The following is a 24067-nucleotide window of genomic DNA, read 5'->3' on the forward strand; positions in this document are numbered from 1 at the left end:
TCTGAGAATTTTGTTTTGTTTTGTTTTGTTTTGTTTTGCGGTACGCGGGCCTCTCACCGCTGTGGCCTCTACTGTTGTGGAGCACAGGCTCCGGACGCACAGGCCCAGCGGCCACGGCTCACGGGCCCAGCCGCTCCGCGGCATTTGGGATCCTCCCGGACCGGGGCACGAACCCGCATCCCCTGCACCGGCACGTGGACTCCCAACCACTGCGCCACAGGAAAGCCCTGGTTCTGAGAATTTTAAATTTATTTACACCTCATAAGAATCCCACTTGTGGAATTGTGAGGCTTGTGCTCACTTTGGCAGCACATATACTAAAATTGGAATGACACAGAGAAGATTAGCATGGCCCTTGCATAGGATTACATGCAAATTCATGAAACATTCCATATTTTTCAGTTATCGAATTTGTATCTTTGTGTATATGATGTCTTTGCAAAGATTAAATAGTATAAAATATGATGTAAATTGTACCAACTGATATGGAAAGAAACAGTACCAACATTAAACTTTGCAAAATTTTAAAACTTAAAAAAAAAATCCTGCTGGGACTTCCCTGGTGGTGCAGTGGTTAAGAGTCCACCTGCCAATGCAGGGGACATGGGTTTGAGCCCTGGTCCGGAAAGATCCCACATGCTGCGGAGCAACTAAGCCTGTGTGACACAACTCCTGAGCCTGCGCTCTAGAGCCCGTGAGCCGTAACTACTGAGCCCGCATGCCGCAACTACTGAAGCCCGCGCGCCTAGAGCCCGTGCTCTGCAACAAGAGAAGCCACGGCAACGAGAAGCCTGCACACTGCAAAGAAGAGCAGCCCCCGCTCACCACAACTAGAGAAAGCCCTTGCGCAACAACGGAGACACAATGCAGCCATCAATAAATAAATAAATAAGTAAATAAATAATAAAAAATCCTGGGAATTCCCTGGTGGGTCCAGTTGTTGGGACTCTGTGCTTCCACTGCAGGGGGCACAGGTTTGATGGCTGGTCTGGAACTAAGATCCTGCATGCCATGACGTGGCTAAATAAATAAATTAAATAAACAACATAAAATAAAACACAACCTCCTATCAAAACATCACATTAATAAAAGAAAATCCTATGAGGCTAATAATTTTTTTTTTTACAATTTACAAAGGATGAAACCAGGGCACAGAAATTCACCCCCACTAAAAAATGTATAACTTCAACAGGGTTCATCCTATCTGTACACGTCATCACTCAGTTGTTCAAGCCCAAAGCACAGGCATCGTCCCTGATTCTCTCATTTCCTTCTATCTCACATCCAACCCATTATCAAGTTCTTTTAGTTCTGTCTTCCAAAATATTCTGAAATTGATTACTTTTCACCTCTGCTGCTTCACTTCTAGGCCCAGTTCTAGATAGCTCTCCCATCTGGTCTAGTGAAATAGCCCCCCCTACTTGACCCACTGTTTCCACTCTTGTCCCCTCCCTAATGACAGTTTATTCTCTGTTTAGTAGATAGAACGATCTTTTAGAAATATAAGTGTGATCATGACATTTCCTAGCTGAAAGTCCTCCAATAGAGTCCCACTCTAGAATAAAACTAAAACTCCTTGTAATTCTATACACTATACTCCATTTGGCCACTGCTTACCTCTCCTAACTAGTTTGCTTTCATTTTCTATTTAATCCACTTTAACAACACTGTTTTTCTTATTCTTCTTCAAAATTCATTCCTTTCTTAAGGCCTTTGTACCTGTTGTTTCTTTTATCCTGACTGCTTTTCCCTCAGAGCAGCTTTCTTACTACTTCATTGAAGTCTTTGTTCAAGTGCCATCTCCTGAGAGGCCTTCCCTGACCACATTACCTAAAATAAGCCAGCTCTGACCTCTATTTATTTGGCTTATTTTTTCCATACCATTTTACACTACTTGAATTTCTCTGTGTACTTATTTCTGTCTTCCCACCAGAATGCAAATTCTCTGGCTGAGGACAAGCACATTGGTTGATTTGTTTATTGCTGTATCTCCAGAGCCTAGAACATGCCTGACACTTAGTAGGCATTCAAATATTTATTGAATCAATGAATTTGTGTTTATGATTTTTGTTTCTTTGTTTCTTCCATAACTTTGTAGAGGAATAGTGAAAGAGTTATGGAATTTAACAATGCATGTAAAACAGCTATTTAAACTGAAAAACCTTATACAAATGCTGGTTGTCCCACTTTTGAGTATTACCTATTGGTCTCCTCTGGATTTTCTCTTTATTCCTGCTCTGGGTCAGGGACAACATGAGAGAAATGATTATTTAATTCAAGTAAGTCTGAATTTTGAAATATCTGTTGTGTTCAGGGTAGTTAGGTATAAAGGGGGATTCAACAACATGAGAGCCTTAGTCTATTAATGCCTAGGAGGAGCTTAACTTTCTAGTGGGAGAAAACGAGACATGTATTAGGAAAATAACCAAAAAATGTTTCAAAGACAACAAGGAAGTAAGCCAGTGATAGCAATAAGAACAAAGGGAATTCAAAATACTGGAAAGATTCTTTCATTACTGGGTTTAATGTAGGAAGCAAATCTTAAAAGGACGACAGTGCTGGGAATTTGTGTAGTGGAAGAACATGAATGTCCAAACATTAGCCTGATAAATATCACTTTGGGTGTCCTTTTTATTGGCACTGAGCATCACAAGCAAATGGGTGGTTTCTTGGCTATATCTATATCTATATCTATATCATCATCTATCTGTCCAGCACCTGATTAACTGCATATTTCTCTTTTTTTTTTTTTTTTTTTTTGTGGTACGCGGGCCTCTCACTGTTGTGGCCTCTCCCGTTGCGGAGCACAGGCTCCGGACGCGCAGGCTCAGCGGCCATGGCTCACGGGCCCAACCGCTCCGCAGCATGTGGGATCTTCCCGGACCGGGGCACGAACCCGTGTCCCCTGCATCGGCAGGCGGGCCCTTAACCACTGCACCACCAGGGAAGCCCTAACTGCATATTTCTGCTGAGGTAGTTTCTCTACTAAACTTTCCCCTCCTTCACAGTGCTAAAACCTTTTAAAAGTTTTTACTGCTGTATCAGCCACTTTGTTACAAATCCCATGCCTATTAATAAGCCATATTTTCATGGGATTGTCAAGAGTATTAAATTTTATAGTACGTATGAAGTGCTTAAGTCTATGTTGAGCGTTCCTTCAATAGAACAATAAATATTATTATATAAGAAATGTAACCGACGGAATGACACCAGGGCGATCTCAATATGTTCCTTACGGGAAGTGTAAACAGGTAGGAAGGAGTCAGGTGTGGTCCACAAACCTAGGTCAAACTGACAACAATACAAGCCGCACCCCTCATTCAGAGCACCACCCTGGCTCCAGGGCAGCCCACCAGCGCTAGCCAGCCTAGGCTCCCGGAAGGTAAACACATTGAAAAGGGCGGGGCAGAAGGCGCGTTCGGGATGGCTGACTGGCCAGCTAAAAGTGATTGGCAGCTGCCATGTCCACGTGCTTTGAGCTTCGAACCAGCTGTCGCGAGAATTCGATGTAAACAGACCGGTCCCCGTGTGGTACGACTCCCAGCCTGAGACACCCAAGTGACGTGCACAGGCTTCTGCGGCATGATGGTTTTTGACAAGGCCACGAAGGTGCTGTGTGCAAAGGAAAACAGACATGTTTGTAATTCCTCCCTACCTGCCTGCTTTCGCAACCGAACCTGACACCTCGGCTTCACCCGAACTCACGTACTGTTGTGTTTTCCCTCGAGCCCCAGCGGATTGGATCACTTCAGGAGGCGGGTCCGCCTCTTTGCTACTTGCTGGTTGGCGAAGCTGACCTCTAAGGGCGGTGCCCAGCAGCGGCCAGTTTGCTTCTGGGATTGGCTAGAAAGGTAGTTCCGCTGAGGCGTGGTAGGAAGTGGTAACCGTCAATCACGAGGGGAGACTCCAAACAGTGAGCCTGGAGCTGGAGAGCAGCGTTTACCGGCGGGGCGGCCGGTGAGAGGGCTGTCGGTGCTGCGGCTTTGAGGAGGCTTGGCGAGGACGTGGGACGAGCAGCGTGAGGGGAGAGGGCTTGGCTGGTAGGAATTCGACGAGGTAGAGCTGTGGAGATTGGAGGAGGAGGGGAAGGAGGGCAAGTGGCCAGAGGGCGGCCGGGGACAGCGGTGCCTCAGCGTTGGAGGTGAAATGGGTAACGCCGTGCTGATGTCTTTCAGGAGAGTGGGGCCTGAGGGGCTGGCGAGGGTCGTCCTCAGGAGACAAGGCCCTTAAAGACAGTTCTTGGGAGCCTCTGTTTCGAGAAATAAAGGGTGGAATGGAAATGAGAGGGCTCAGGGGCTGGAGGTGAAGATACCCACTGAGGAAGGGGTACCTGGGCTAGTTGGGGCACAGGGTGTTTTGGTTGTAGCAGATGGGACTCATCAGTTTGCGAGTTTTCAAATAAGGTGATAGAATGCTCCCTGCTTAGAAGAGATGGTTTTAGGGGCTTTCAAGATTAGTTCCAGGCTGTGGGCTTTCCTGAGCCGTGTCAGAGATCTTTAATATTGCTGTCTCTTTTAACCTTAACCACATACAATCCATGCTTTTAAAACCTCCCCAGTGATTCAGAAGCTTATTAGACATTCAAGGATCAGAATTCAGTGATGAGACTGGAAGGGCTTCTAATGTCATATACGTTTTTATTACTTATTTAGACTCCGGTGATTAGGTTACAATAGCAGAGGTTACAAATATGATTACAAATTAGGTTACAAATATGATTTTGATAGTCTTGTTAAATTGTGACTGCAGTCTTTAAAAAATATATATTTGACATATAAATTACATGAGTTTCAGGTATACAACATAATGATTCGATATTTGTATATACTGCAAAATATCACCACAGTAAGACTAGTTAACATCCATCAGGGTACGTAGGCCATTTTACTCCTATTTTCCCAACACTCTTAGTTGGAAGGTAGTACCTCACTGTTCCATTTGGTCTTAAAATATTATACCATGTATATTTTTATTATCTCAATATAAGATTTCAGTAAATTCTTTAATTTTGGCTCACAAAGTTAGCATATTTGTTTTTATAAAGTGATCCTGTGCTAGACTTTCCATCCCTTCCTAGTTTATGTTAATAGTAGATCAGGGACTTCCCTGGTAGTGCAGTGGTTAAGAATCCACCTGCCCATGCAGGGGACACAGGTTCGAGCCCTGGTCCGGGAAGATCCCACATGCCGCGGAGCAACTAAACCCGTGCTGCACAACTACTGAGCCTGTGTTCTAGATCCCGCAAGCCACAACTGCTGAGCCTGCATGCCACAACTACTGAAGCCCGTGCACCTAGAGCCGGTGCTCTGTGACACGGAGAAGCCACCGCAATGAGAGGCCTGCGCACCGTAGTGAAGAGTAGCCCCCTCTCGCTGCAACTAGAGAAAGCCCAAGTGCAACAACGAAGACCCAACACAGCCAAAAATCAAACAAACAAAAACAATAAAAAAGCAGTAGATAAAAGGGTCCTGCAAGGGTCTTAACTAGTTTTGTGGTTCTGAGGCTTGGTCCAAATGAGAAAACCTCACAGTAGTTTGAAAAATCTTTTATCTACTTCTTCCTCTTCTGCACTCCCCTCTTTTAGGTGTAATAGGAATTGCTGGGAAATTTTCCTACATTTTAGGACCTAACATTTATGTATTTGTGATAAGGGATCTCTGGTGAGCAACCATGTATCTTTCTCCCAACCCCCAACAATAATGATCCATTATTTTCTGTCTTTCGTTCTGGAAACAGGTTTTGTGAATGAAGCAATGGCTACAGATTCCCCCAGAAGACCCAGTCGTTGTACTGGTGGAGTCGTGGTTCGCCCTCAGGCTGTCACGTAAGCAAATTTCAGATAAGCCTGATAGGTAAAGGAAAGATTACTCAGAATAGTAACTAACATTTAGGTTTCCTTTCTAAGCAGTACTTAACTTTTGTAAAATCTGTTTAATTTTGGCTTTACAGGATGATAAACATCGTTGCCAAGGCCAAATAAAAACAGTAATTGGAGGGTCAGTTTGATGTATTTAGCACATTTATAGAGTACTTGAAAAGCACTGTATTTTATCCTTGAGTACTGCCTTTTCAAACCCCAGGTTTAACAATTAGTGGGTCATTAAATCAGTTTAGTGGATCAGGACCATTATTCAAAAAATGAAATAGAATATAGTAGAAAATATAGTTGGGAGTTAGTATTGTGTTCTGACATGCACATAGATAATATGCATTCGTATGTATGTATATGTTTACTAGATTGTGATGTATCACTCTAGGTCTCAGTCAGAAAGTTTCAAAGTGAATGTCATAAAGAGTACATTTCTATATTTTAAGCATTTTTTTGACAAAGCATGGCTATACTTTGCAGTAGCTTATAATCTAATGTAGTTTTTTTTATTCTTTATTTCTTTGGCTGCACTGGGCCTTAGTTGTGGCACATGGGATCTTTTGTTGTGGTGTGGGGGCTTCTCTCTAGTTGTGGCGTGCGGGCTCTAGAGTGCACACGGGCTTAGTTGCCCCACGGCATGTGGGATCTCAGTTCCCTGACCAGGGATCGAACTTGCGTCTCTTGCATTGGAAGGCAGATTCTTAACCAGTGAACCACCAGAGAAGTCCCTAATGTAGTTTTAAGATGTGTATACTTGCAAGCACTCTAATGAATAAAAATGATGCCAGCAAAACAGCATGGGAATTTAGAGGGAATATTTTGTTTTTAAAAATTATTTATTTTTAAAATTTATTTATTTATTTATTTATTTATGGCTGCGTTGGGTCTTCTTTGCTGTGCGCAGGCTTTCTCTAGTTGTGGTGAGCGGGAGCTACTCTTCATGTGGTACGCATGCTTCTCATTGCGGTGGCTTCTCTGTTGCGGAGCATGGGCTCTAGGTGCGCGGGCTTCAGTAGTTGCGGCACGCGGGCTCAGTAATTGTTGTTCACGGGCTTAGTTGCTCCACAGCATGTGGGATCTTTCTGGACCAGGACTCGAACCCATGTCCCCTGTATTGGCAGGCGGATTCTTAACCACTGCGCCACCAGGGAAGTCCCTATTACTTTTTTAAAATTTTGATTGGAGGGAATAGTTTAGTGGGAGTATTTTAGATCTGAAAAGGTTTCATTAAGAAGCTAACATTTTGACTTCCCTGGTGGCGCAGTGGTTAAGAATCCGCCTGCCAATGCAGGGGACATGGGTTTGAGCCCTGGTCCGGGAAGGTCCCGTATGCCGCGGAGCAACTAAGCCCATTCGCCACAGCTACTGAGCCTGCGCTCCAGAGCCTGTGAGCCACATATATTGAAGCCTGCGCGCCTAGAGCCCGTGCTCCGCAAAAAGAGAAGCCACCGCGACGAGAAGCCCACGCACCACAATGAAGAATAGCCCCCACTCACCACAACTAGAGAAGCCTGCACACAGCAACAAAACCCGATGAAGCCAAAAATAAATAAATAAATAAGTAAATAAATTTTGAAAAAGCTAACATTTATAGTGCTTTAACGGCTGAATGCAATTTGGGCAATTAGAATCAAGGGCACCTTTTCGGCAAAGGCAATGGAGTAAGCAGAGGTGGGAAAGGCAAGCTATTTTCATAAGTGAAATCTAGGGAAGTTGACCTGTTTAAAGGAGGTTGGGGTGGACCATTAAGACCCTTGAATACCTGGCTAAGGAGATAAAGTTTGTTTTCTGTCTTTCAAAGTGTTAATAAGGGAATTGTAGCATTTTGTATTATTTCCCTTGAGCAGTTTAGCATGTTACATAAAATTGCCTTCTCAGACTAACAAAAAACATATGTATAGTATGATATTTCACCATTATACTTGCTTTTTTTCCCACCTGCGTTTCCCAGGGCTATATATTTCTTTGCTAACTGTGGACCACGGTAACAGGCTAAACATATTATTAGCTATGAGTTAGGTACTGTTGTAATCTTCATTTTACAGATGAGGAAACCAAAGCAGAGAGAGAAAAATTTTCCTTGGTAACATCCAAGAAGGGAAACCTGGATCAAACCCAGGCAGTTTGTCTCCAGAGTCTGTGTGCTTATGCACTATTCTATGCTACCTCACCATATGGTATTCCACATGTATTTCTTTTTGTTACGCAATACATAATGTTAGTGTTTTTTGAAGTTCTTTAATTTATTCAGTATTCTTTTAACAAGTAATGTTGAGCATCTACTCTTTGCCTAAGTACTGGCTTATAGATTCTGGAGATATAAGGTAAATATGAGAGATGGATTCCTTTCTGTAACAGAGTTTGCATTCTAGTGGAGGACACAGTAAATAAGTAATTACAGGCTCTGATCAGTGCCCGGTGTGCTATGATAGAGAACAGCATTGGGGAGTGTGATTTAAGGCTGTCAGGGAAGGCCTCTCTGAGGAGGTAACACTTAGGCTGGAGATCTAAAAGGCAGGGAAGAATTTGCGAAGGGATCCATGCAGAAAAAAAGCTGGTGTAAAGGTCTTGATTCAAAGAAGAGCTTGGTGTAGTCTAAGAATTGAAGTTGCATGTGACGGAAGCAGAGTAAGTTACGAGAGTGGGAGAAAAGTGAGGTTGGAGAGGTAGGCCTAATCAAATTTGTTTTTAAGGCCTACTGAGTTTTTGTAGGTATCTAACGCATATTGCCTTTTTAAAAAATAGGATTTAGGGTAACTCCCATTATTTTCTTCAAATGTAGTTTTTCACATTTCTCTGAAATGAATTTGATTTGGTATATATTTTGAAGAAAAACTTTTTTCCTCCATTTGCTGATCTCCATATATTTCCCATTTAAAATATCTTTGTGTCCTTAATAGTTCTTCACCTTTATGCATTTTGATATTTTCCCATACCTTATCCACACCAAAAGTTCTGTGAGGACTGTTTAATAACTCCGTCTACTGCCTGCATCTGCAGCAAAATATAGATTCATTTTGCTAGATAGAGGTAAGGGACTAGGTTCTTAACCAGTTTAAAGAGAAGGTCACTAAATACTGAGTCATCAGCAACAGTTTTTCTTGCTCTAACTAGGGCATTCTTCTGCCCTGACTCAAGAGGACGGTCCTGCTTTAGCCAAGTCTTCTGTCAGCACTCCTTCAAATATGAGTTAAAAGTTCTATCTGTATCAAAGTAAGAGAGCGTGCGGCCATAAAAAAGAATCAAATATTGCTATTTGCAGCAACATGGATGGACCTAGAGATGATCATACTGAGTGAAGTAAGCCAGGCAGAGAAAGACAAATGTTATATGATATCACTAATATGTGGAATCTAAAGAATAATACAAATGAACTTTTATATTTCAAAACAGAAACAGAGTCACAGACATGGAAAACAAACTTATGGTTACCAAAGGGGAGAGAGAGAGGGAGGAATAAATTAGGAGTATGGTATTAACAGATACACACTACTATATATAAAATACATAAACAACATGGATTTACTGTATAGCACAGGGAACTATATTTAATATCTGGTTATAACCTATAATGGAAAAGAATCGAAAAAAATGTATAACTGAATTACTTTGCTGTACACCTGAAACTAACACAATAATGGAAATCAACTGTACTTCAATTTTAAAAAAATGGAGCATGACTTTTTAAATTTTTATTTATTTTTATTTTACTTTTAAAAATTTAAATTTAGGGCTTCCCTGGTGGCGCAGTGGTTGGGAGTCCGCCTGCTGATGCAGGGGACATGGGTTTGTGCCCTGGTCCGGGAAGATCCCACATGCCGCGGAGCGGCTAGGCCTGTGAGCCATGGCCGCTGAGCCTGCGCTTCCGGAGCCTGTGCTCCTCAGCGGGAGAGGCCACAACAGTGAGAGGCCCGCGTACCGCAAAAAAAAAAAAATTTAAATTTATTTTTGGCTGCGTTGGGTCTTCATTGCTATGCGCGGGCTTTTCTCTAGTTGCAGCAAGTGGGGAATACTCTTCGTTGCAATGCATGTGCTTCTCATTGCAGTGGCTTCTCTGGTTGCGGAGCATGGGCTCTAGGCACGCGGGCTTCAGTAGTTGTGGCTTGTGGGCTGTAGAGCGCAGGCTCTGTAGTTGTGGCGCAAGGGCTTAGTTGCTCCGCGGCATGTGGGATCTTCCCAGACCAGGGCTCAAACACGTGTACCCTGCATTGGCAGGCGGATTCTTAACCACTGCGCCACCAGGGAAGTCCTTAAAAAAAAAAATGGAGCATGACTTTTAAGAAGAGATAATGTTTGGGAATTCCTTGGCGGTCCAGTGGTTAGGACTCCACGCTTCCACTGCAGGGAGCGGGGGTTCAGTCCCTGTTTGGGGAACTAAGATCCCACAAGCCCCATGGCGCAGCCAAAAAAAAAAACAAAAACAGAAAAGAAAAGATAATGTTTAAAAAATTTTAAATCTCATTTGCATTTAATAACATATGCAAAGAAATTAAGAAAGCAGGTTAGAATTATCAGACGATGAGAGTTGTTTTTTCTTTTTTTTTAGTATTATGAATAACTTTATTAGGGCTTGTAGAAAGAGCTTTTCCATGTTTCATATTAAGCTGTCATGATAAATTTTATCCATTTCTCCCTTTTTCAGGGAGCAGTCCTACATGGAAAGTGTCGTGACTTTTCTGCAGGATGTTGTGCCCCAGGTAAGTGTCTGTCTGGTTTCAGAAATAGTAGGCTTTACTCTTGGCCAGGGAAGCTCTGAAATATTCTGTTCCCTAAACTTGACACCATTATCGTCAACTTTAGAAAGACTTTTGATGTTTTAGCATCCCGAGCATTGGTAGGGTAGAACCATACTTGCTGTTATTATTAGATGTGCCTTAGTTTTGTGCTGACGGTGGCATAATTATTATTCCTCATCCCTTGCTTTACTAAGAGGAATCAAGGTGTGATATTAGCTGAGAGATGGGGCTTGGAACTGTCTATTTGGGTTCTCTTTCCAAAATCTTTCTCTTGTCCTAGTTAAATGTTGCCTGTTGGAAGTGAAATAAGCAATATATGCTTTGCATTTGGTTAACTAGATACTATATTAACTAAATACTACACTGAGGTCAAATCTATATCACTTTCCTATTGAGCAGTAGTTTTATGCCAATTATAGCTTGCCTTGTTACTCTAACTTATAAGAGAGTAAGCCCTTTACTGTTCCCTCTATGTAAATGTGAAAATAAAGAATGAGAGGAACCCTCCTGGGATCACCTCTAGTGCACCGTCTCCCAGACTTAAATTAACATAGGTGTCGCTTGGCACACTTGTTAAAAATAATAATTTCCAGGCCCATCTCCCAGTGAGTTTGACTCAGGGGAATTAAGGTGGCATCCAGTAACTTGTGTCTCTAGGAAGAATCTCAGGTGATTCTTGTGAAAGAGTATCTTTGGGAAACACTGTTTAGTGGAACTACTGAAGGGAAAGGTTTCTGTGTTTTCTCCTTTGATGATGTCAGTGTTCTGACTGCTGTGGTATCTGTAATTGCACTGTTCAAAAAGAACATTCATAGATCCAGTGTCCCAGCTTTATGAGAAGGTCCTACCTAGAAAAGTCTAAAATCCAGATTTCAGTTGTATTAATAAATTGTATTCATCAAATAAGGGAAAGTATCAAGGCATGTTTGGTATTCCTTTATTATGTTCGGTCAACTTTAATGAAAATAGGCCACAATGGCAAGGTCTGTGGGGCATGTAAGGAAAAATAAATGCTTTCTTTTCTTGAGGAACTTGGTTAAGAAGGGAAGTCACATGGCTTGAAGCAGTCAGAGGTAATAGCGGCGTATCACTAAGTGTTGCACATGATAGTACAGACTGAATATGTAATCGCTAAGGGAATGCATAGCAAAGAAAGCGTGAAACAGTCAAGTTCCAAAGGACATTGGCAGTAGCGTTAGTTGAAATGAATGGCAAGGTTGGGAACCTGATGGTAAAGGAAACTGCCCAACTGGATGTGGCAGGCAGCAGCATTGCTGTGGCTGTGGAGACTCTTGTACTCTGTACAGTACAGGCTTAGAGAACAATCAGGGGCCGAAATCCAACTTGGTCTTCTACACACTGCACCTTTCTCTTAAGCGCTGAGCCCTGATGTGAGGCTAGTTCCAAGGAAGGGGCATTTAAAAATATTGGTAATTTGCCTGCTGTAGAGTGCCCCTTTATCAGATTTTTACAAAGGCACCTTTTGTGCTAGTGGAAACCCTGTGTAGCAAGCAGTTTTTGTTGGCTGGAGGAGAGAGGCTGCGGTCAGAGGCTTTGAGGGAGTAGTTGGAGAGTTTGCCAGAGAAACAAGAATACTAGGTTGAGCAATAGATTGAAAATAGGGGGCTGCTAAAACTGATAGGGTAAAAATGCCGGAAGGTGGAAGGTTAACTTAGTTTTGATGAGGATTATACATTAGAAAGGGGATAATCTATGCAATTGACTGTGAAGAGTGGGATCAGAGTTAAGTCACTTCAGAAGTAAAGTTGTAGTCCCGGATCTAAGAATTAGAATATTCATTTTTCTTAAATGAATTATTCTAGCGACTGTGGAAAGAAAGCAAAAATTCAGGCACTACTGGTCAGGTGCTGTGTTAAGTTGGGGGATACTCAGTGCCTGTCCTTAAGGCTTCATGGTCTAGTGTAGCAGTCAGGCAGACTCTTTCTGTAAAGGGCCAAAGAAGCTTTGAAATTCATACAATGTTATTTTTTGCTTTTTAATTTTTATTTTTGGCTGTGTGGGGTCTTTGTTGCTGTGCGCGGGCTTTCTCTATTTGCAGCAAGCAGGGGCTACTCTTCGTTGCAGTGTGCAGGCTTCTTATTGTAGTGGCTTCTCTTGTCGTGGTGCATGGGCTCTAGGCACGCAGGCTTCAGTGGTTGTGGTACGCGGGCTCAGTAGTTGTGGCTCGGCTCCGGAGCGCAGGCTCAGTAGTTGTGGCTCACGGGCTTAGTTGTTCCGCGACATGTGGGATCTTCCTGGACCAGGGCTTGAACCTGTGTCCCCTGCATTGGCAGGCAGATTCTTAACCACGGCGCCACCAGCGAAGTCCCTCATACACTGTTGGTTGTAACTACACAGTACTGCTTTTTATGTAAAAGAAAGGGTGTGGCCATGTTAAAATAAAACTTTACTTATGAACACAGGTCATGGCCAGATTGGTGACCCATGGTCTCCTTTTTTCCACATTTAATCCATAGTCCCCCATTGGCAATTTGTGGTCAGACATTTGGAAAATGATATATTTTTGCTGATGTTATGTTCCAACTCCTGCCCTATTCTGGGAATTATTAAATTCATGGAGCTTAGAAATTATTCTCTGGGTCTCCAGATATGCCTAAAAGGGAGAAAATGTGTTGTTAGACTGGTATCAGCTTCTTCAGCTGTCATAAATAGAGTGAGTTCCTACTGTGTCATTGACGCAGATATCATTGACAGCTGGTAGAAGCCCTAACTGTGCTGTTTGATATAATAGTTGTACTTCTGAACATTTATTTTTAAAAAAGTCAGCAAAGAAAAAAGTTAAAGCTCCGAACTTTTCATTTCAGTGAGAAATTTTGACATTTTTCAGTGTGAAAAATTGTAGCCTGCCCAAATGTCAGTAGCAGTCAAGCAAATTGTGATATGTGGTCCCTATAGAATAATTTGCTGTGATTAAAAATTATACTTTTGGGCTTCCCTGGTGGCGCAGTGGTTGAGAGTCCGCCTGCCGATGCAGGGGACACGGGTTCGTGTCCCGGTCTGGGAAGATCCCACATGCTGCGGAGCGGCTGGGCCCGTGAGCCATGGCCGCTGAGCCTGCGCATCTGGAGCCTGTGCTCCGCAACGGGAGAGGCCACAACAGTAAGAGGCCCGCGTACTGCAAAAAAAAAAAAAAAAAAAAAAAATTATACTTTTGACAAATAGCACACAATGGAAGTTACTTTCTCTCCAGTGAAAAAATAAAACACAACATATCTATAGTGATTGTTGCTGTGTTTTTTAAAACTGAACAATAACTTTGTGCTTATGAACGTGTATATGCGTTAGAAACCAGATAAGAAATAAAAGGAGAAATAAATCCTGTACTCAGTAATGGGGTGAAAGTTTCAACTGTAAATAAGAGAGCTAGAGCAGTTGGATCTTGGTTGGAGAAGGAGGGCTAAAAATCAGTGCTGGGGGGAGTAATAACAAACTTTTGTGTGGCAGTGCACTGACCTCCAGTAAGATAGCAAATAAACGTGGATGGGCACTGGGTGAGTCTGTGCTTCACTGACAGTAAAATACCTAAACATGAGCAAAGGATATCATAGAAAGCTGAGAGGCAAAATGACACGATGTCATATGCCTTCTTGATCCCAATCTGCAGGAAGGCACAAAAGAAGCAACCCTCTTCAGTCAACTTCACAGAATTTTTTCCAAAATGCTTAGTAAACACTGTGTCTGCTAAGGAGAGAGGAAAACTTGAAGACATAGCAAAAGTATGCAGGCCTCATTATGAAAGTCTTGTTTCCCCCTGAAGGGGAAAGAAAAAAGTTTAAGAATCTCAATTCACTGAAAGGCCTCTTTTAACCTTGTTTCGTGCTGCATATCGGCCAGAAATCAAAGGAGAGCACTGTGCAAATGTTGCAGAGGAATTGGGAGAATGTCGAGTAATGCAGGTGATTAGCAGCCTTATAATAAATCTGCTAAATGGAAGAAGATATTGTATATGTTTTACCTTTACCAGATTAAGGGAGAGCCTGACATAGGAAAAAAGAGGTGGTCCTAAATGCAATGTAGTATCCTGGATCGGGTCCTGTAGCAGAGAAAGGACATTAGTGGAAAAACTGCTGAAATCCAAATAAAGTCTGGGGGTTTAATGAGTGGTAATGCACTGGCGTTAGTCTCATAGCTTTGGCAAATGCACCATGGTAGGGTAAGATTTGGTTAGGGTAGATTGTTAACAGTAGGGGAAACTGGCTGAGGAGTATATGAGAATTCTGTACTGTTTAGTAATCTAAAATTATTCCCCAATAAGAAGTTTATATTAAAAAGGAGAATTTTTGGGCTTCCCTGGTGGCGCAGTGGTTGAGAGTCCGCCTGCCGATGCGGGGGACACGGGTTCGTGCCCCGGTCCGGGAGGATCCCACATGCCGCGGAGCGGCTGGGCCCGTGAGCCATGGCCGCTGAGCCTGCGCGTCCGGAACCTGTGCTCCGCAACGGGAGAGGCCACAACAGTGAGAGACCCGCGTATCACAAAAAGAAAAAAAAAAAAAGGAGAATTTTCAAGAATGAAGAGAGCAAGACCAAGGGAGAAGAGGAAGAAGTTGAGGATGAGATGGTTGAAGATAAAGTAGATGAATTAGTTGGTTCTAGTGCACATTTTCCTTTTCTCCAAAGGAATTAACTGCCCTATACACAACTTGTTTTTTTAAACAATTGAAATCATAAGGATGTGTAAGATAACTTTTTTTTTCTTTTTGCATAGTAAACCTACTATTAGAGTAACCCTGTCTTTTAGTAATATTTTCGGTGGCCATTAACCTTGTGCGGTAGAGGAAAAGGGCTGTAAAACTGCATGGAAATTTAAAGCAAGTTGTGTATAACACAGATTATATATGGGATAGTGGTTTTTGAATGCTTTTGATCCAGCTTATATTAAATAATTGTTCTGTGAACTGAAGACCACTTTATAACTGAAAACGTTGCAGCTTTTTGTTGACATTCTAAGTGCTTGCAAGTGTATACAATCTAGAAAATCTAGACAATTTTAAATAAAAACATTTGATTTGAGGAGAGATGACTCCCTTTGAATATTGATGGGTACCGTTGATACTTTTCCTGTGACTTCACAGCAGTTCATGCTTATCTTTGTGACCCTTGCAGGCTTGCAAGAAAGCTAATAGTTTGGGTCCAGAGGCCAGATAAGAGACTGAAAAAGTAATACGTTTTTTCCTACCCACAACCCTGGCCATGCCCTCCACCCGGAACTGGTGGTTAGCAGAAAGTAATGCTCTTGACAGTTCTAGGTAGAGTGTAATTGCTTGATCATAAACACCTGGGAACTAAATCGATATGTGTGGTAGTTTGGTGTATTTCTTCAGCTTTATTTGTTGACCAGTATAGGAAATTAGTTTTTTGAGTACCTTTGAATTAGAGTGATGCTTCCTAGTAGACTATGATCATTGTATTTTAGGTTTCTGTAATTCTTAGGCTAAAAACCCTTTTCTGACCAAGCTTATCAGACTTCTGGGTAACTTTCTTTAAAAATAAAAATATTACAAAATGTTCTAGTTCTCAAGATGTAGGATTGGTGAGGTTGGAGGGGGATAGTGTTGGCCTTATTTAAGTTACTTTTTGTTTTGAACATCAGTAATATTTGAGCTGTAAAACATTTTCATTCAAGTGTTTCTGTTTACTATGCAGGCTTACAGTGGAACACCTCTAACAGAAGAAAAGGAGAAAATAGTCTGGGTCAGATTTGAAAATGCAGATTTAAATGGTATGGTTTTAACTTTTGGGGGGCACATGAATTAAATGTTTGTTTGAGGTTGACCTGATTCCAAAAAAAGAACCCTTACTTTTCGTCAGATTACTTTTTCTTTAAGTGACTTTTTAAGTTTTCAAAATAAATTTATTTTTAATTTAAAAAGTAACATATTCAACTACAGAAACTTGATTAGAACTAATATTGTATTGTACAAATCTTAGAGTCACTGTAACATGTAGTGCCTAGCCTTAAACTTCAAGTCCAAGTGAGATAACAATTTCTTAGAAAAGAAGTTTTTGTAATTCCAGTTTGGTTACTTTTATAGGATTTATAACTGCAAAATAATCATTAGTGTTGAACTTTTTAGACTTTAAAATTATTTTTCTGAGCAGAATGTATGCCAGTTCAAGGCCTGTTTGTTCTCAGATACCTTCCATTTCATTGCTCCTTCCTGCTCCCTCTTGCAAGGGGGCTGCTTCTTGTCTGTTTCCCAGGCTGCCATGTCTGTTTTCCTCTGGCTGAGTTTGGGAGGCACTGGTGGGTAATTGAAAGGGAGGGGGAGAAAGGGAAGAGTATTATTCCCTCTCCCTCCTTGTCAGCAGCTGCATTTCCTCCGTGGTTTTCACTTCACCTCGGCAACTCCACTGGGGTTCCAGTTTCTGCCAGGTGACTCTAGCGCCCTGCCCTCCTCCCTGTCTCCCTAGTGTAGGGGTGGTAATGGCTGCCTGCCATTGCTAATCCAGTAGGTTGCCTCACAGTTCCTTTTTTGGCTTCTTAGCAATTCTGTCATCTGTGTAACGAGTTGTCTGTATTAAATTCCCAATTATGAATACACTGAGTTGTTTTCACTTGAACCTTGATGGATACCATACTCTTGAGTCTTAGTCTCCTCTGAGACTTTTAAAATACCATATTTTCCTTTAAAAGCTACGGTCCAGGATGCGGGAGGCTAAGTGTCACTTCTGCAGATAGGTTTCTTTTGAATTTTGGATTCTCTGTCAGCTGGTTTGTTCAAATGACAACTTGTGCCCTCTGTGGAGAATAACACATTCATTTGTATAGGTGATTATTTATGATATATAAACTTTTCCTACACTATTTCTCTTTGAAAGCTTATTCTATTTAAAATTTCCTTTCTTTTTATGACTGTTGAATTTCCTTGTTTGCTAGTATATTCTTCTTTTCTTTCTTCCTTTTCCTTCTTTATTAATAACTATTTAAGTGTCGGTCATCTTTTGTTTTCTATCACCATTTCCTCATGAATTCATACTCTTTTCCCTCCTGGAAATATATTTGCTTCGTGGATGTCAGAATGTATTAGAGGATTTTCTTGATTTAATAACAAAGAAAATGTGGTCATGGTCTTGAAAATATTAGCCAGATAATAGCAAAAACTTGTACAGTGTATGCAAAATGTTAAAAATAATTTGAAAATCACAAAATTGGGGAATTTCCTGACAGTCCAGTGGTTAGGACTCCGTGCTCTCACTGCTGAGGGCCTGGGTTCAGTCCCCGGTTAGGGAACTAAAATCCCATAAGCCATGCAGCGTGGCCAAAAAAAAAAAAAAACCCCACAAAGTTATCTTTAAAAAAATGTCATCAAAATAATCTTTAGGCAAGGTTTTTTTGTTTTGTTTCGTTTTTAAACAACAAATAAGAACTGCTGGTGTAATAATGCTCTATAAACCATTTGCTTTATTGAAGTAAAATGCATCTGCATCTGGAAATGTAGATGGAAACTGCTTATTTGGTACTTTGTGTTCTGTTGAACTTATAATGGTTGTCCTTAATTTAGTATCCCATATCCCCGTTGACTTATTAAACTTTTAAGTTTATACATCTTCCTGTTAAATACTTTAGCACACTCATGTGTCCTTTGGTCTCTCCTTTCTATATTATATTGATAGTGTATGAAATTTTGCCCTGGTTTTTCAAGGATATACTTTTTATTATCTCTAGCCCTAGGGGGTGTGTATCCATGTGTGCACGTGTATGTGTATAGTTGTGTTTGTTTTAAGGCAGTAGTAAATATTACCAAGATATTTGATCCTCCTTAACTTCCCCAATCTCTCATAACATTTCTTTTTTTTTTTTTGGTCACGTGGTGCAGCATGTGGGATCTTAGTTCCCCGACCAGGGATTGAACCTGTGCCCCCTGCGTTGGGAGCATCGAGTCTTAACCACTGGACCTCCAAGGAAGTCCCTCTTAGAATATTTCTTGAATTTGTCTCTTATTTGTGTTCTTTCTTCAGGAACATTTTATTTAGGTGTCTGTGTGGCAGACCTTCTGAGATATTTATAATTGAAAGAAAATTTGGCTGTGGGAAAGAAAAAGTAGGGTTCAATGGCTGCGAGTCCAGCATCTCCTTGAAGAAAGCTAACAAGGACTAACTTTTCCACTGCATTAGAGATTCTTGATCAGCCAGTCTGCCCTTCCCGGGTTGTGCCTGCTGCAGCTGGGATGTAATTCCTTGTTCATTGCCTTTGTCTTTCATGATATCCTAAGGGAGACAGTGGAGGGGATTCTTCTGATTGCAGCCATATTAGCTTAGCAGGCTGCTTCTTTGTAGAGCAGTTATGGGTACCCAGAGATTGTATTAGGTATTTAGGTTTCTCTTTGCTAGACTGGGAGTTTTTCTGGCAAAACAATTTAGAAGTCTTCTACCTGTCTATAGATTTAAGTTATTTTATCGTATTAATGAAACTCTATTGCTATTAATTTAAAACTTGCAGTGTTCGAATTGAACTCTGCTCTGGTGATTGCTTTCTGTTTATTCCAGCAGACCTGAGAGCTCTGCTTTTCTGCTTGAAATTATAAAGTGGTGCCAGTTGGCCCCTTACCTCCAGGCTGCAGCCCATTTGATTATGGGCTTGTTGTGCTTGGGGGTGGAGTAGGTAACAACTTTTACAGGAGGTACTTCTAAGGAACCTGGCTTATTGAGATTCTGCAGTCCTGGATCCTTCTAGGGATCTGCATTCCTAATCAATGTACTAACTTTGGTTTGGTGTTAGGAAGAGACTACTACTTTTGGAGTTTATTAGAAAGTGAGATTAAGGCCCTTAATGGTCACTGTTCTGGTCATTGTTCTGTTTTTTGCTTTCAGGCAACCTGATGTATACCTAAGATTGTTTTTCTTAAGGCACTGTACTGAAAAAGGTATAAGAAGTAGCCAAAGCAGGTTATTTATGTATGTATGTATTTATTTATTTATAATTAATTAATTAATTTTTGGCTGCGTTGGGTCTTCTTTGCTGTGCACAGGCTTTCTCTAGTTCCCACGAGCGGGGGCTACTCTTCGTTGCGGTGCACTGGCTTCTCATTGCGCTGGCTTCTCTTGTTGCGGAGCGCGGGCTCTAGGCACACAGGCTTCAGCAGTTGCGCCATGTGGGCTCAGTAGTTGTGGCCCACGGGCTGTAGAGCTCAGGCTCAGTAGTTGTGATGCAAGGGCTTAGTTGCTCCACGGCATGTGGGATCTTCCCAGATCAGGGCTTGAACCCATGTCCCCTGCATTGGCAGGCGGATTCTTTTTTTTTTTTTTTTTTTTTTTTTTTTTGCTGTACGCGGGCCTCTCACTGCTGCGGCCTCTCCCGTTGCGGAGCACAGGCTCCGGACACACAGGCTCCGCGGCCATGGCTCGCGGGCCCAGCCGCTCCGCGGCATGTGGGATCTTCCGGGATCGGGGCACGAACCCGTGTCCCCTGCATCGGCAGGCGGACTCTCAACCACTGCGCCACCAGGGAAGCCCGGCAGGCGGATTCTTAACCACTGCGCCACCAGGGAAGTCCCTTTTTTTGTTTTTCTGTTTGTTTGTTTTGGGATTTTAGTTCCCCGACCAGGGATCGGACCCCAGGCCCTTGGCAGTGAGAGCGCCGAGTCCTAACCACTGGACCACCAGGGAATTCCCCATTATTTGTATTTTAAAAAGAGCACTCTGACTGAAATATGGAGTTTGGTAGGCAGTCGTGGAGGCAGGAAGCCACTCAGGCTTTTGCAGTAGATGTTGTGGACAGGGGTGGTGGTGATGTAAGAAGAGAGCTGTTTAGGAGCTTGGTCATAGATTTATTGCTAGAGGGAAGGAAGAAGGCGGTTCCTGATCTTGCTATCTACATAGATAAACATGCTATTCACCAAAATAGGGAGCTCTGGAAGATCAGGTTTGGGGAAGAAATCCTGATCTTTGAGTAAAATTTGATCTTCTACTGAGACATGCAAAAACCCACACTGAGGAAGTCACTAGCAGATACTGACTGAAGCAGTGGTTGGAATGAGATCACTTGGGGAGCGTATACTGTGAGAAGAAAACAGAGTTTAGGAATTTGCTTTGAGTAACTCCAGTATTTAAAGAGTAGTTAGAAAAGGATGAGCCAGCAGAGAAAATGGTGAGCATCGGTTATAGCTGCTGAATAATCTTAACAAGATGTGCTTGAAAAACATATATTGTATTCAACAACTTGGAGGTTATTGGTGACCATAGCAAAAGTCACTTGGGAGGAGCGTTAGGGGCAGAAACACATTCCGAAATGGATTTGGGGTGAATGAGAGATGAAAAACAGATGACAGTTATAAATAGACGAGGAATTTAGCTTCTAGAAGGAGAGGAAATGAAGTCAAATAAAGGGGGAGGGATATTACTGCTTTATGATTTTTTAAAAACCTTATTTATTGTGCAAATATATCATGGTAAATAACACAAAAATATGGATCAATGAATGAATTTTTACAAATCCAACACCTGTGTAGCCATCACCTAGGGTAAGAAATAGAATGTTGCTACCTAATTGCCTAGTGATTTTGAATTTCATATAAATAGAATTGTTCGGTATATAGGCTTTTGTGTCTGGCATATTATGCTTTTTGCATATTATGTCTGTGAGGTTCATCAATGTTATAGTATATGGTAGTGGGTCATTTTTTTCTGTGCTAAATAGTCTTCCATTGTATCCGTGTACCACTGTGCTTGTCCCTTCTCCTCTTGATGGACATTTGGATAGATTCTAGCTTTTGGGTCTTTATAGTAATGCTGCTGTGAGTATTCTTATCTCTTGGTGTATATGTGCTGAGGCTTCTAATGAGTATATACCTAGAGTGGAACTACTTGGTCAAGGGCATGGTATCTTCAACTTGAGTATATATTGTCAAACTGTTTTCCAGAGTGATTGTACTGATTTACAGTTACTAGCAATAAATAAGCAGCCTCTTCACTCCATATCCTGCCACCACTTGGTTTTGTCATTGTGGTTTTAATGAGCACTTCCTTGATTACAGATGAGGTTGAGCCACTTTTCATGTTCACTTATGATTTGACTATCCTATTTTTGAAGTGTTTTTCCATGTCTCCTTCCTATTTTTCTAATGACTTATCTTTTTCATATTGATGTTTAATTGTTATATATATTAGATGAATCCTTGTGGGGTTATAGTTGTCTCTTCTCCCATGCTGTGGCTTGGCTTTTCACTCTTCTGGTAAGGGTGGCTCATGAGTAACAGAAGTTCTTCATTTTAATGTAATAAATTTAATGTAGTAGAATTTGCCGATCTTTTATGCTAAGAGTTTTTTTGTGTTCAGTTGTAAAGTTGTTCCCTGTACCGTGATCATGAAAATACGTTTCTACGGTGTTCCTCTAGTATTTTATTAACTTTACCTTTGTCATTTACATCTAAAATTCCCTGGTATTGATTTATTTGAAATTTTTAAAATTGTTTTTCAATAAGAAGTTCTGAAGTATTTGAAAGACATTTAAAGGAAAGCAAACAGGAAGCTGAAATCACAAAACTAGTATTTTTTTAATAGTACTTATAATTACCAGCACAAGTAAGGTTTTTTTTTGTTTGTTTGTTTGTTTTGTGGTACGTGGGCCTCTCACTGCTGTGGCCTCTCCCGTTGCGGAGCACAGGCTCTGGACGCACAGGCTCAGCGGCCATGGCTCACGGGCCCAGCCACTCCGCGGCATGTGGGATCCTCCCAGACTGGGGCACGAACCCGTGTCCCCTGCATCGGCAGGTGGACTCCCAACCACTGCGCCACCAGGGAAGCCCACAAGTAAGGTTTTAAAGATCAAACTCTCTCAGTAGAGTACAAGTACCAAGTACCACCCCCACTACACACAAAGAGTAGACTACAGAACCTAACAGAGTGCCACCAAATTGCCTCCTTGCTATTCTTAAATATAGGAAACATAATCTGGACTTCCCTGGTGGCTCAGTGGTTGAGAAGCCTCCTGCCAATGCAGGGGACACGGGTTCGATCCCTGGTCTGGGAAGATCCCACGTGCCGCGGGGCAACTAATCCCATGTGCCACAACTACTGAGCCTGTGCTCTAGAGCCTGCAAGCCACAATTACTGAGCCCGTGTGCCTAGAGAAGCCACTGCAGTGAGAAGCCTGCGCACCTCAAAGAAGAATAGGCCCACTCACCGCAACTAGAGAAAGCCCACGTGCAGCAAGGAAGACCCAACGCAGCCAAAAATAAATTAAAAAAACAAAAACCGCACAATTCTTCTATAGTGAACTATATGCCCAGTATGTTCAGATATAGCAGGATTTAATTCCTGTATGTAAAGGAATATAATTTTTCTTCCATTGCTAAATTTGCATGTATTAGAAATTCCAGATGATTCTATGTCATATTTATATTTAGTTAACTTTGGTAAAATATTTTATTTTCATTTATCATTTACAGGTGGTTTTGTTCCTGATATTAGTATTTCCTAGGCATTGAGTGAGAGTTTGATTTTTATTGATTTTTATTTTTTTCACTGCAGCATGATTTTATAGCAACAGTAATAACATCAACATAGGGCTTCTTATGCCTGATACTATTCTAAATGCTTTTTATATTATCCCATTTAACTCTTACAACAGTCCTTTGAGATATGAGTATGATTACCTTCATTTTACAGGTGAGGAAACTGAGGAACATTAACAGTACTACATTTCACAGACTCTTGTGTCTACCTCCTTATACAAGACCTCTAGCTGTTTGCAAAACCCTCTCCGCATTGTGCTCTTCCCTGTCCTCTGCCTATTATTTCTCAGAGTGTCCAGACGCAACTTGTGCACCCACACAGTTTATGTTGTGTGCTTCCGCTGGGCACTTCTCCTTCTGTGTTTTGCCTGGCACTGGTTTCCTACTGGGTGCTGCTGTAACTGTTAGGTTCTGTAGTCTACTCTGTGTGTGTAGTGGGGTGGTACTTGGTACTTGTACTCTACGGAAAGAGTTGTGCTGGTAATTACTTGTGCTGATCATTATAGGTACTGTTAAAAAAAATACTAGTTTTGTGATTTCAGCTTCCTGTTTGCTTTCCTTTAAATGTCTTCCAAATACTTCAGAACTTCTTATTGAAAAACAACTTAAACAATTGTTAACGCCAATAACATTAAAGAAGTGTACTTGTTTTTGCTGATTGGCATTGTCTTTTTTTTTTTAAATAGATCTTTATTGGAGTATAATTGCTTCACGATACTGTGTTAGTTTCTGTTGTACACCAAAGTGAATCAACCATATGCATACATATGTCCCCATATCCCCTCCCTCTTGAGCCTCCCTCCCACCCTCCCTATCCCACCCCTCTAGGTCATCGCAAAGCACCGAGCTGATCTCCCTGTGCTATGCTGCTGTTTCCCACTAGCTCTGTATTTTACATTTGGTAGTGTATATATGTCAGTGCTACTCCTACTTTGCCTCAGCTTCACTCTCCCACCCCATGTCCTCAAGTCCATTCTCTATGTCTGCAT

At 41.7% G+C, this 24067-nt stretch overlaps 1 protein-coding gene and 1 non-coding gene across 9 annotated transcripts in view; both read left to right on the forward strand.

Annotated features, from left to right (window-relative positions):
• Positions 1–293: 293 nt before the first annotated feature.
• LOC132479416 (U6 spliceosomal RNA) lies at positions 294–399 on the forward strand. Its single transcript, XR_009530532.1, has one exon. It is a non-coding gene; the product is annotated as a U6 spliceosomal RNA (small nuclear RNA).
• A 3499-nt stretch (positions 400–3898) lies between these two features.
• The window catches only part of BCAS3 (BCAS3 microtubule associated cell migration factor), a 581795-nt gene continuing 561626 nt past the window's right edge, over positions 3899–24067 (forward strand). For 6 of the 8 annotated variants that reach the window (XM_060081385.1, XM_060081386.1, XM_060081388.1 and 3 more), the window contains exons 1-4: positions 3899–4040; positions 5737–5824; positions 10512–10566; positions 16270–16345. In XM_060081385.1, coding sequence (XP_059937368.1) covers positions 5754–5824; positions 10512–10566; positions 16270–16345 — 202 coding nt within the window. In that variant the 5' untranslated portion in view covers positions 3899–4040; positions 5737–5753. Of the gene's footprint in view, positions 4057–5736; positions 5825–10511; positions 10567–16269; positions 16346–24067 lie in introns of all 8 variants that reach the window. The other 2 variants (XM_060081382.1, XM_060081383.1) reach the window with 2 other exon arrangements.

Source organism: Mesoplodon densirostris, chromosome 18 (assembly GCF_025265405.1).
Source record: "Mesoplodon densirostris isolate mMesDen1 chromosome 18, mMesDen1 primary haplotype, whole genome shotgun sequence".
NCBI classification, from domain to species: Eukaryota; Metazoa; Chordata; class Mammalia; order Artiodactyla; family Ziphiidae; genus Mesoplodon; species Mesoplodon densirostris.